The sequence below is a fragment of the Artemia sp. Qi Xiang Cuo genome, chromosome 3 (assembly GCF_049724085.1).
Source record: "Artemia sp. Qi Xiang Cuo chromosome 3, ASM4972408v1, whole genome shotgun sequence".
Lineage (NCBI taxonomy): Eukaryota > Metazoa > Arthropoda > Branchiopoda > Anostraca > Artemiidae > Artemia > Artemia sp. Qi Xiang Cuo.
In genome coordinates this window covers 77,418,146-77,431,240 of record NC_142796.1, presented here as the reverse complement: position 1 = coordinate 77,431,240, position 13,095 = coordinate 77,418,146, and the positions used below count along the sequence as shown (strand labels likewise).

Sequence of the window (13,095 nt, the reverse complement as noted above, 5' to 3'; positions counted from 1 at the left end):
AACTCAGCAATTCAGATGTTTTCCCCTTTAATTTTTTATTTTTTTACATTATAAATATAATAAAACGTATATGGCCTATTTGTTCAGTACAGTGTAACTGATGTAATAGGCTTTAGAACTTTTACAGTTAGAGGAGACTCCCACATGCCCCCTTTCCCAATGACAAATACTAAAATAACTAATGGGTAAATGACATAAATTACAGCCCTTGTCCAAAGGGCTGTGGGAGTCACATCATCCCCAGAGGCATATTTATTGGACCTTTCCACTATGCTGAACAAAATGGCTATCTCGGAATTGTGATCGAATGCTTATGAAGAACAATGGGACATGAGCAAGGGGCTGAATGCCTTCCAATCAGTTTTGACTCTTAAAAAGAGTACTAGAATTTTAAATTTCCAATAGAATGACCCCCCCTCCCCAGTTTCTACGACAACTCCTTTCATATGAAGCACCTTGGTAAAAAAAAAAAAAACTTCAAAGAACCCACTTCGCTCTTATTTAGGTGCCCTATGATGTTTTGAAAATCCAAAGTACGGCTTCTTGAATATTTAGCTCACTCTCGATAAATTTACCATCAATGATCAGACATGAAAGAACTAAAGGAAACTAAAAGGGGGGCCTTAGGATGCAACAAGTCGCTGGAACCTCATTACCGCAATATACGATTAAAATAATACAAAGACTTTAATGTCTAGAATGTTACCATAAATACCTACATTGGTGTCATTCCAAAGAAAACCCAGAAACGCTAGAGCATCATCAATACTTTACTGAAAACCTAACAAAAGCTTCAGTTGAAAATTTAATTTGGTCAATTTATTTTCATTGCATTTTATTTAAAAGAAATATTTGAAAGCAAGAAAAACAATATTGGTGAAAATCTATCACATATTAAACTAAAGAAACTAAACGGATTGTTACAAAAATAAACGTAATATTAGCAGAATTCCTGAAATTTTGAGCATTATCTATTTTTTAATGTTATAATTACAAAGAAAACTATTTAAAATCGGTTTTGTTTGCAAAAAAGCAGAGATGACTCTCTAACCTGAAAGCACAGATGATAGGCAGAGATGGAAAAATTGGGTGGTTTTTATAGGTAAAGAATTCAAATTATAACTCAAACCATACAGTTTAGGCTCATTGTATTATTTCGATTTAAACCAGGCGCAACATGCTCTTTTTTTCTTTTTTTTTCTTTTTTTTTACTAAAGTTCATGTATTAACAGTGTTGGATCTTGGAGTTCTTTGATAACTCTAATTTCAACACAGTGTGATATACACTCCTTTATGATATGTAATAGGAAGAGGACGTGGGTCAAAAAGCCCGACCCTGAATAAGGACTAGCTTCGTTTATCTTTGGTAAGATTATCAATCTTAGCCATATAGTCAAAATTAAGAGTACATAGAACTTTGAACTTACGATCGAACGAGCCCTCCCCAAAGTTTCTACAACTTCTTGTTCCGTACAATGAGGTAGGGAAACTCAGTAATGCTGTACATAGGAGTTACATCACTCGTTACTGAACCAAACCTAATACGTTGACTTAGTAGAGGACGTTTCATCAGTTATAAATATACGACTTCCAAATAATATGCTGAGCGATTCAGCCCGTGTCTAGCACTTTATTAACAGGCTTCATTATCCAAAAAAAAAATAGTGTTCTTTTAATATTCATGAATTGACCAGTGAAAAAGGGTTATGCTGAATTTGTCAATATTTTTAGCAAGAGAGACATATCCCTAAGTAAAGAATCAGTTATAAGAGGGAGTTTCTAAACTGATTGTCCAAACAATTGGCACAAAATAGTAATTATTTTTTATTGGAAAGCTATTTGTTAAGTATCAATGGCTATTTAAAATGAACATGATTTTTTCAGGATCAGCTCAGGAAAATCATTTGTGGTGCAATACGACTCAAAATAATAAAATACTAGCAAAAAACTGAATATTTTCATGAAAATGGGAACAGATATTTTTTCTTTAGATCAACCTTTCCCCCTCCTGTCCTCAGAAAAATTGTTGGCTCTTCTTAAGCTTAAAATTACACACAAGAAGTTGCTACCCCCCCCCCCCCAAAGAAAAAAAAAGTCTTACTTTTTGAAAAAGCTACTACTACTACACCGCAGTACCAAGCCGCAAAATACCTACACACGCTCCTCCTTTATCCCAATCCATTCAATGCCTACCTCTTTACACCCTCCCAGGAAGTCCCCATTTCCTTTAAGGCTTCCCATACGACATTATCCCACCCCAACCGAGGGCAACCTGCTTTTCGTTTAGCCCTAGAAGGTTGGCCGAAAAGGACAATCTTTGGCAATCTGTCGTACTTCATCTACAGAACGTGTCCTAGCCATCTCAACCTTACTCTCGTTATAGCCATAGAAAGCGGGATTGAACCATACTTTTCGCAGAGCTTACTGTTTAAGATACGGTCAGTCAGTCGGTACCCAAAACAATCCTTAAGCAATTTCTCTGGAAAAACGTCTAGTAAACCTTCATCCGTTTTTTGTAGCGCCCATGTTTCAGAAAAATACTTGACCATTGTCATCACTGTAGCTTCCAATGTTCCAATCTAGATTCGCAGCCTTGTCTTCCTATTCTTCCAAGCTTTTTGAGCCGTCATTTACCCCCCCCCCCCACCCAAAATTCCCCCGAAAGAATGATCATAGATAAAAACAACAGCAAGTAAAACAACGGAGAATTTACCTAAGACAATAAAATTTGTTTAGACGTTAAAAATATTTCGGCTCTATATCCAACAGCTGTCCATATCACACTACGTATAAATTAAATAGAACTTACAATAAAATGAGATTTTTAAAACTAAAACTGAAAAATTAAAACAGTCCCAACTTTGTTGTTTTTATGATGGAAAGGCAATGTCGTCTTCGTCGTTATTCAAAGATCATAGATGCGTGTTGTTTGTTTTAGTTTTTTTTTCCAAGGACGATCTTATCAAACCGAGGGACCTAGAAGATCGGAAGAGTGCAGATTCGAACAAAAATAAAAGTTCAAGCGCCTTTTTAAGTGACCAAACAGAATGGAAGGCAACTAGATCCCCTGTCCCTTTTTTACCCGAAGACATCCGAATGAAATTCTGAGATAGCCATTTGGTTCATCATAATTGAAAAATCCAATAATTATGCCTCGGGGGATCACAAGACCCCTCACATCCCTTGGGGAAAGGGCTGTAAGTTTTAAAATTTGTTCATTGCTTACAGATAGTATCAAACAGTTCGTGTCAAATAGTGCCCTTTTTAAGTGACCACAAAATTGGAGGGCAACTAGGCCCCCTCCAACGCTCACTTTTTTCCCAAAGTCACCCGATCAAAATTTGAGATAGCCATTTTGTTCAGCATAGTCGAAAAATCTAATAACTATGTCTTTGAGGGTGACTATCCCCCCAGTTCCCAGGGGAAGGGCTGCAAGTTGTGAACTTTGTTTACATATAGTATTGGTTATTGGGAAGTATACAGACGTTTTCAGGTTTTTTCTGGTAGAGGCTTCGGGGCAGAAGGTTACGTTGGAGGATCTTTCTATGGAGGAATTTTCATAGGGGAAGGGAATTTTCCATGAAGGGGGCCATATATCCCACCATTATTTAAAAGAACGATCAGAAATTAAATTAAAAAAAATATTTTTTCAACTGAATGTAAGGAGCGAAATTAAAACATAAAACGAACAGAGATTATTACGTATTTGAGGGTGTTCGCCCCTCGTCAATACCTCGCTCTTCACGCTAAAGTTCGGTTTTCGTCCCAATTCTTTAAGAATGACTCCCGAACCATAAAGGCCGTTTAATTAGAAAAATAAGTTCTTTCAAAAGTTCCTAAAAAAACTTAACGCAATGAGTGAGGTACAGATGAGGGGGTGAACCCCTCATATACGTTATAATTTCTGTTCGTTTTAAGTTTTAATGTGGCTCCTTACTTTCAGTTGAAAAACTTGTTTTTGTATTATTTATTTATGAGGTAGAAATTGATATCTAATCCCTCTTGATTCCCGAGAATAGTTTTGGTACACAACTTTATTATTGGTACTGGTGGGTGGGGGTAATAGTATCACTCTCATTGCTACAGTCTTTTTTCTATGCAGTATGAATATAGTATTCACATGCCGTAGATAATTAGTATGACTTTTGTACTACTGATGACGGTCACTGCATATATGACCAAAATATCTAGTATTTTTGCGAAATTTATCACTGTCTATTAAAAGGATTTTATCTCTATTTGAACTTATATTTATATTCATATGCCTAACGGAGAAGAGGGGCAAAGGCGAGGCAGTGCAGCATGGGCCTTGCCAGGAAATTCTTGGAGGATGGGGGGGGGTGCAACGAGTACTACCATGAGCTTTGTTTTCACCGATTTTAAATGGTAATTTCCCTCTTTTCCTGAGTACAATGTTTAAATGTATTTAAACATGTGTATACAATGTATTTAAACATCAGAGAACACTATTGTAGAGATGGTGATGGCTTCATCCACGTAGAAAGGCAGTCATGAAGAACTTCAATTCACATGAAGAATAATACCCGTCTCCGTCCACCCAAATTTCTTTAGTAAAATTATTATTAGGAACTTATTCAACAAAACTATTGTTCATCGAAAGTTGGACTAAATAATCAAACCTTGTCCAAAATTTTACTTACGACCCAATATTTGAATTATCAATCAGAAAACTGAAAAACCTGGAACCTACCAACCAATTTAAAATTATTGGTACATACACTTAAGCAGCAATAAATTGTGTGTTTATTGAACTGGTTGCCCACATCCTATCTTGGTTAAGCTTGGGCATGATTTGAAAAACGATTAGAAGTTAAATTTTTGTTAGTGTTGTATTAAAAAAAACCAAAAAGGGAGTTTCTTTTCCTAGTTCTTTAAGCATCAGAGGACTATGAAAATTCAAGAAACTTATTTCTCTTTCAACGCTCTGTACATTGAATATGCGGATTGGTTCTATATCGATTACAAACGAAAAAGTAAGCAAGAAAAAACGGGTTTTAATTTCAACAATAACTTGGTTTTGTTCTTGTGATATAAAGTCAGTGCTGGAAGTTTGTTTATAATGTGAGTTGTTCTTTTTTTTTTTTTTCTTCGTTTGTTTAGTTGTCGTGTTTTCTTTATGTGTTTTTTTTTTAAAAAAAATTGTTTTGTTTTTTCGGTGTTTTTTTTTTTTTCCCGTTGATAAAGGCTCCCGGACATGGGGGCCGAAATATTCGGAATATTTTTTAATTAAAGTGTTGTTTTGTTTTTATTTATTGTTTGTTTCACTGCTAAGTTGAAATTAAAACCCGTTTTTCTTGCTTAATTTTTTGTAAATGGAAAAACAGTGTGATCTAAGAAATTATTTATCGAGTATAAACGTCGATATTTCATTTACTACGGCCAATATGATCAAATAATTGGTGGGGTTGGAAAGGGAAGAAAGAGACGGCCATTTATGCTCTGTTAAATTGACTTCTTTGGAAAAATACGGCCCAAGACCAACATAATACCTGAAGATACAACCTATATGGTTTAAGAAATCACCCGAAAGAAGGATTAAGAATTTGCATTGTAAAAAGAACACGGGAAAGTATTTGTGAAAAATTAGATATGAATTTTGCGGGTATTGACGAGATTCTTGAATCCTATGACAGGCTGAGAGGAAATGTTACGGATCAGGTTGAGCTTAAAACCCAATTTATTTTCCAACAATGCAATGAATTAAACTAATTAGCTACTTTTCAACCTCAAATATGTCCTATTCTATGATGGGACAATTATCCTCCCTGATAATTCCCCTACTTCCCTGATAATTCCCCTACTAAGAGTCTATATACATTTTTGAACATATTTCCAGTTGATCTCGTCCCTTAAGTCCATTGTGTCTTTTTTAGAAAAATTAAAGAATGGAAAATGGAAAATTAAAGAAAAATGGATTCACATTCTTCTATTTCGCTTTCTAAAAACAATTTAAAACTATATCTAATAAATAATAATTAAATAATATGAAATTATGGTTGCCGGTGCTGGCGTTTATTTATATTAAATAAAAAAACAAGTTTTTTTTTAACTGAAAGTAAGGAACGACGTTAAAACTTAAAACGAACAGAAATTATTCCGTATTTGAAAGGGGCTGTCCCCTCCTCAACACCTCGCTCTTTAAGCTAAAGTTTTTTATTGTTTAAGAAATATAGAGTTGTGAGAAAGTCAACCTTTAGCGTAAAGAGCGAGGCGTTGAGGAGGGGACAGCCCCTTTCATATACGGACTAATTTCTGTTCGTTTTAAGTTTTAACGTCGTTCCTTGCTTTCAGTTAAAAAAAAACTTGCTTTTTTATTTCATTTTTGAACGTTTTTGAATTAATGCAGGTTTTGATATTGGCTCACCGTGCATGAAAAATTAAAAAAAAATTGCATATTAATTTTATTTTTATTTGGTTAAATGGCTTTCTCGAAACTTGTTTAATTTTATTTACGAACGTTTTTATTAGCAATAAATATACGTAACTTACGAATTAACTTACGTAACGAACTTCAATATTCACATATTTTTAATACGGATATTAGGGGGTTCCCCCCTAGTCAATACCTTGCTCTTTAAGCTAAAGTTTAAATTTTGTTCCAATTCTTTAAAAATGACCCCTTAATCACAATGGCCGTTAATTAGAATAAATAGCTCTTATGAAAGTACTAAAAACTCTTTGGCTTAAAGAGCAAGGTATTGACTAGGGGGTGAACCCAATCATATACGTAATATTTTCTTTTCGTTTTATGTTTTGATGTTGCTCCTCACTTTCAGTTGAAAAACTTTTTTTTATTTAATTTCTGATCTTTCTTTTAATAACGATGGGAAATCCGGCGCCCCCTTCATAGCAATGTCCCTTCCCCCATGAAAACTTCCTTCATGAAACGATCCTCCCATATAACCCCCAACCCCCCCCCCCACCTACCAGAAAAAATCCCCCCTGAAAACGTCTGTATACTTCCCAATAACCAATACTATATGTTTACATTGGGTAAAGTTCATAACTTTCAGCCCTCCCCCCGGGGACTTCGGCAGATTAAGTCATCCTAAAAGACATAGTTATCATATTTTCGACCATGCTGAAAAAATGGCTATCTCAAAATTTTGATCGGGTGACTTCGGGGAAAAAATGAGCGTGGGAGGGGGCCTAGTTGCCCTTCATTTTTTTTTGTCATTTAAAAAGGCCACTAGAACTTTTAATTTCCGTTCAAATGAGCCCTCCCACGATATTCTAGGACCACTGGGTCGATACGATCACCCCTGGGAACAAAAAAGACAAAAAAACAAATGAACACGCATCCGTGATCTTTCTTCTGGCAAAAAATGCAAAATTCCACATTTTTGTAGATAGGCGCTTGAAACTTCTACAATAGGGTTCTCTTATACGCTGAAAACGATGGTGTGATTTTCAGTAAAGTTCTATAACTTTTAGAGGGTCTTTCCCCCTTTTTTCGAAAATCAGCCAAATTTTCTCAGGCGCGTAACTTTTGATTAGTAAGACTAAACTTGATGAAACTTATATATTTGAAATTAGCATTAAAACCTGATTCTCTTTATGTATCTATTGGTATCAAAATTCCGTTTTCTAGAGTTTCGGTTACCATTGAGCCGGGTCGCTCCTTACTTACAGTTCGTTATCACGAACTGTTTGATTATGTTTTTTATTTGACTTAGAATGCGGGCTGTGAGTTGAATATGGTGTCTTATTTTCTTTTTTATGATGTTTATTTTTATTGTTTAATATTATTTATTTTTCATTACTTTTATAATATTATTTATGTTTTTGTCTAAGGGTGCCGGTTTTCGAGTATAATTCACTTAGTAGGCACCCTCTTTAAATATTTTCTTTTTGTTGTAAAATGTATTATAGTGTTATAGTGAGTGAAATTAGTTTGAAAATTAAAATAACCTGAACTTGAACTATCTATGGAATATTCACGGTGAATTTTCCAACGGGGGGGATTTTCTGAGGGGGAGTTTCCTGGATGTATTTTCAGCGGGATATTTTGTACGGGGGGATTTTCCAACACATATATATATATATATATATATATATATATATATATATATATATATATATATATATATATATATATATATATATATATATATATATATATATATATATATATATATATATATATATATATATATATATATATATATATATATATATATATATATATATTGGAAAATGTATTAATACATATTAAACTAGGAGTCTCTTAAGCTAGGAGTATTTAAATGATTTTTCGATAGGTCTAGGCTAATCGGGTATCTAAAAACTTTCGTTTGATATAAGTTTGGACCTAATCACGTCAAGATTCATATTAAGCGCCGCAAAATGTCGGTAATTGGCATTTTAATATAGCATGAAAAAACTATTACGAACCTATTTTCTTTTATTTAATTTCTGAATGTTTTTCAAATCATGCCAGTCAATCCCCTTCCCCCGTGTAAAATTTCCTCTGGAAAATTCCCCCTGGATTTTTTCTTCCCTACAGAAAATTCTCCCTGTGAAAAATCCCCCTCTGTAGAAACTTGGTCCAAATGATTTCTGTATTTTTCCTAGTAATAAATACTATATGTAAACAATAGGCAAAAATGTCAACTTACATCCCTTTCCCTGAGAGCTGTGGGGAGGAGGGTATGGCATGCCCATTAATACAATTATAGGACCTTTCAACTAAGTGTTAGGGGAAAAGAGGGCGGGAAGGGGTCTGTTTGCCCACAAATATTTTTGGTCACTTACAAGGGCACTAGAACTTTTAGTTTCTGTTCAAATGATACCTCCCACGATCTTCTAGGATCATTGGTTAGATACGATCTCCCCTGGAAAAAAAAAATCAAATAAAGACACTTCCGTTATCTTTCTTCTGGCAAAAAAATACAACATTACACATTTCCGTAGATTAGAGCTTGACGCTTCTACAGCAGTCGATGCTTCTTTACTGATATACTGAATCCGATGATGTGATTTTCATTAATATCAGTCGACTTTTTGGGAGTCTTTCCCCTCTTTTATAAAAATCAGGGAAATTTTATCAGGCTCGTAACTTTTGATGGGTAACAGTAAACTTAACAAATCGTATATATTTTCGGAATAAGCATAAAAATTCAAGTCTTTTAATGTATATATTGTTATCGAGTTCTAATTTTTATTGGGTCGAGTCGCTTCTTACTTACAGTTCGTTACCACCAACTGTTTGATGCAAGATTTCAGAATTTCGGACTTAGTTTTGGACTTTGTTTCCTACCACAAAATAAACACATAGGAAGCACATAGAATCATTGATAATTACGTTTGACTGTTGCAAAAGTTTTCAATATAATTGAAAATTAAAAAAATCATATATTAGCAAAGTAGCACTACTTGACATACTAACAGGGATGAGGAATATTATAGATACAAACTTTTTTTTGTGTTTGTCTGGCTATAAAAAAATATAGACATTTTTTAACCTATCAGATTATATTTTTGAGCTTGAAGTGTATCTATATACTACTGCTGGGGGAGGGCTATAGCCGGCAATATCTCATTTCTTTAAAAAAAAAACCTTCTAATGTCTGTCTAACATTCTGGAAAGTAAAGGAAAGTTTTCGTCACCACATCCACCCCAAATGTCCTCCTTTCCTCACATACAATATATAAAGACGAAATTTTCGACGTAGTCCCTTAAATTAGGTATTTTACGGTTATGTTAAGTTAAATTGTTTTATAGTTAGGCAACATTAAAGAAGAAAATTTACGACTTAGGACTTTGGATGAACCCTGTTATTGAACTCTCTCAGACAAATCTAGTGAATGAACCGGAAGTTAATTATTTATTTCTGTATAAAGATGTTAGTTTTAATTTAATACTTTAGTATTTCTGCTGATGACTATCACTGTATATGTGATCGAAATATCCAGAGTTTTTTATCCCTTTTCAATGTCTAAATAAATGACTTATCCCCATTTGAACGTTTATTTCAAAGACGAAATTTTACATGCAAGGAAGAAAGAAAAAGAAAACTATAACAACAGCTTTCTTATTTTTTCGTATGTCACCTATTTACCTTCAGTAGCTTTAACTGTCCCAGAATATCCATTCAAGTTATCAACACTCCAACAACTACTCCAGCATTCATTCGACTGTACTGCGGACATTTTCTATCACTTCTTTTAATTTCAACAAAAATAAATGAATTTCTCCGTTTCCAACACTTGTCATCAAAATGACATCGAACTCTTTTATGATTTCAAGGTTCAAGCAGTGTTTCGCACTTAGATTAGAACTTGTTGAAATTAAATGTTGTCACTCACCGATCAGGCGAGGATGACTGAACTAATTTTGGCGATGAGAGGATGAGTCCAAATTACCTTCCAAAAATAATTGCTTGCCAGAAACCCTTAGAATTTTTTTCTAAAAATTATGCCAAAATTTTCAGAGAAAGATGGACCAATTACTCTCCACAAAATTAAGTTAAACATTAAGAAAGTACATGTTTTTTATTATAAAAAGCAATTAGTTCTTAAATTTTATTAACACTTGATAAATTTTTAGCCAATGATTTCCAGGCTGGAAAATTTCTCTTCGGAATTTCTTTCTAAAATCTGGTTTGCAACCAATCGGAATTTACGTTTCTGTTTATGGGAGGAGCAATTCAGCGTATGTTTTCCAGACAATTTGACGAATGATATAAATGATCTGGAAGGCAACTGGAATTTCCAGGAGCACTATCTTACCTTAGAAAAACAAACGGAGGCTTCCATTAAGGTTAAAAATACAGAAAGAGCCCTGACAGCGGTTGAAAATTAATTAAATTTTGTTGTCTTATTACGGCATTAACAATTGCTTAAAAATAAGGAAAAACCGACTTAAAGTAATTGACAATAAGTAAAAAGACTGCTTGAAAAAAAGAAAAAATATCTGAAATAATCAAAGCAATTTTTAGCAGCCAAAGTTGAATTGAGTTAGATGCGTCATACATCCGTACATTTTTATCCATAAATATTCTTAGTGTTTTTTTAAAAAGCAAAAAGCAAATATTTAAATGACAAATTCAGGTGTTTCTAGGTAGAGATGAAATAGCAGAGACAAGAATAGAATCTAAACTTGCGCTTCTGATTATAATTTATTTCCTGTCTATCGATAGATTTGTCTCTTCTAAGGAAACGGTAGACCAGGCATGATTATGGATTTGACAAAGTTGCCTTTGCCTGTTGTTTTTTAAGAGGCATTAAAAACGTTTTTTTTTCTTTTTTTTACGGATTTTATTCTCAGTGTGTTTTATTAAGAGAGAAAACTAAAACCAACAATGACGTACTAAAATCCAAAGCAACAAAAAACAAATTATATTTCGACTCCACATCCGGGAGCCTTTATCAACGGAAAAAAAAGAAAAAAGAAAAAAAATAGTTAGTCATCTAAAGAAAAAGAAAAAGAGAACACAAACAAAAGAGAAAAAAAAAGAACAAAAGACAAAACAAATAAATAAAACTGACATATTAATAAAACTCCCAAAGTACGGCACAACTGTAATCTCAGATAAGAATACCAAAATCTTTAGATAATATTCGTATATAAGATCTTATTGGCAAACGGGATCTATCAAAAATAAAATACCATTTTTTTACTAATTAATGTTTTGTTTTTGCTTTTGATTTGAGTACGTTGCAGTGTGCCCATCACTGCTTTATTTAAATTAAACCTGTTTTTTTCTCTTAAACTCTCTCATATAAATGAAAAAGCAGTGTAGTCTTTTCTTTCTCTTAAACTCTCTCTTGTAAATGGAAAAGCAGTGTGGTCTACGAAATTATCTAATGTGTTTTATATTCAGTGGCTATGAAATAAAACAATACTGCTAGTTCTTAAACCGAAAGTTCATCGACAATGGAACCGTCGGCTTTTTGAGCCCGCTTCGTAAACCAAAATGCCGTTGATTCGGACATGAGAGAAATCGTAGAAAATATGTTCGGTCATCAGTTTTGGTCAGATTATAGTAAGTGTAAGCTAAAAGAAAAGAAAATAAGGGAGCCATATTTTTTACATTCCTCCATTATATAGCGTCGAATAGGTTCAATCATTCAATTAATTCAAATAAATTCAATTTAGTCTTCCTGAGGGTCAAGTCGTTCCTCTAAATTTTGAATCAACTAGAAACGCAAAGTTTATTAGAATGAAAGTGAAGACTAACATTAAAACTTTAAATATACTAAAATGATTCCCCATATAAAGGAGGGGTGTCCCCTCCTTATCCCCCACAGTCGGTACCATGCTTCAGTTTTATAATGCTATGCTGAAAGCATTTACGAGCGTAAGAATTTGGTTAATAGGCAATTGCAAGTGTTTGTTTATAAATTGCCTTTTAAAACATTTGAAATGAAAATTTTAATGTTAAAAGGGAAAAACTCTTCCTTTTTTGAGATTTTTGGAAAATGCTTTTTATATCCCGTTCCGATTGCCATTGTACTTGAGCAGCCGTTCTTGCAATATTAAGGACAAAAATGTCAACCTTTAGTAAAAAGTGCGGGGGGAGTAAAAAGGGTGTAGCCTCCCTCACACACGGAACATACTCTGTTGATCTAAAGTTTTAATGTCGCTTTAAGATGTTTTAAGGTATTTTTTATTTAATTTCTGTTCGTTTTCAATAGTCTCCCCAGGGTTATCCCAGGTAAGAGGGGGGCTACTGCTCCATCAAACCCGATTCTTTAAATCAAAGTAACTTTGCCAGAACATTACTTAAAGAAAAAACATTTTATTTGGCATGTTTGCTTCTTGATCTTGAAATAACGCAAAAATTTCATATTTATAAATGGTGGCCTCGGGGCTTTCATACATGTTGAATTTCAGTGCATGTCCATTAGGATCATTAGGGAGTTCAATTCCCGTTTCATCTGCTAATAGCAATGATAAGAAAGTTTAAAACTAAAGCATCTTACAAGATTAGAATCAGCATAAATTAGATTTTATTGTTAAATATATTGCAATCAAATCTCCGTTTTTAGCGTTCTGGTTTCTATTGGCAAGGGTTTATCTCTGCTTAGAGTTTGTTTCTACAGACTCTTTGACCCAACGCTCTATTGAAT

At 33.7% G+C, this 13,095-nt stretch overlaps 1 protein-coding gene across 1 annotated transcript in view; it reads right to left on the bottom strand.

The window, feature by feature from the left end:
- The window catches only part of LOC148954559 (T-box transcription factor TBX20-like), a 44,279-nt gene extending 33,955 nt beyond the window's left edge, over nt 1-10,324 (bottom strand). Inside the window, exon 1 of the mRNA XM_089087148.1 lies at nt 10,083-10,324. Within this exon, the coding sequence (XP_088943274.1) occupies nt 10,083-10,173 (91 nt within the window). The 5' untranslated portion in view covers nt 10,174-10,324. The remainder of the gene's footprint in view (nt 1-10,082) is intronic.
- Between the last annotated feature and the right edge of the window lie 2,771 nt (nt 10,325-13,095).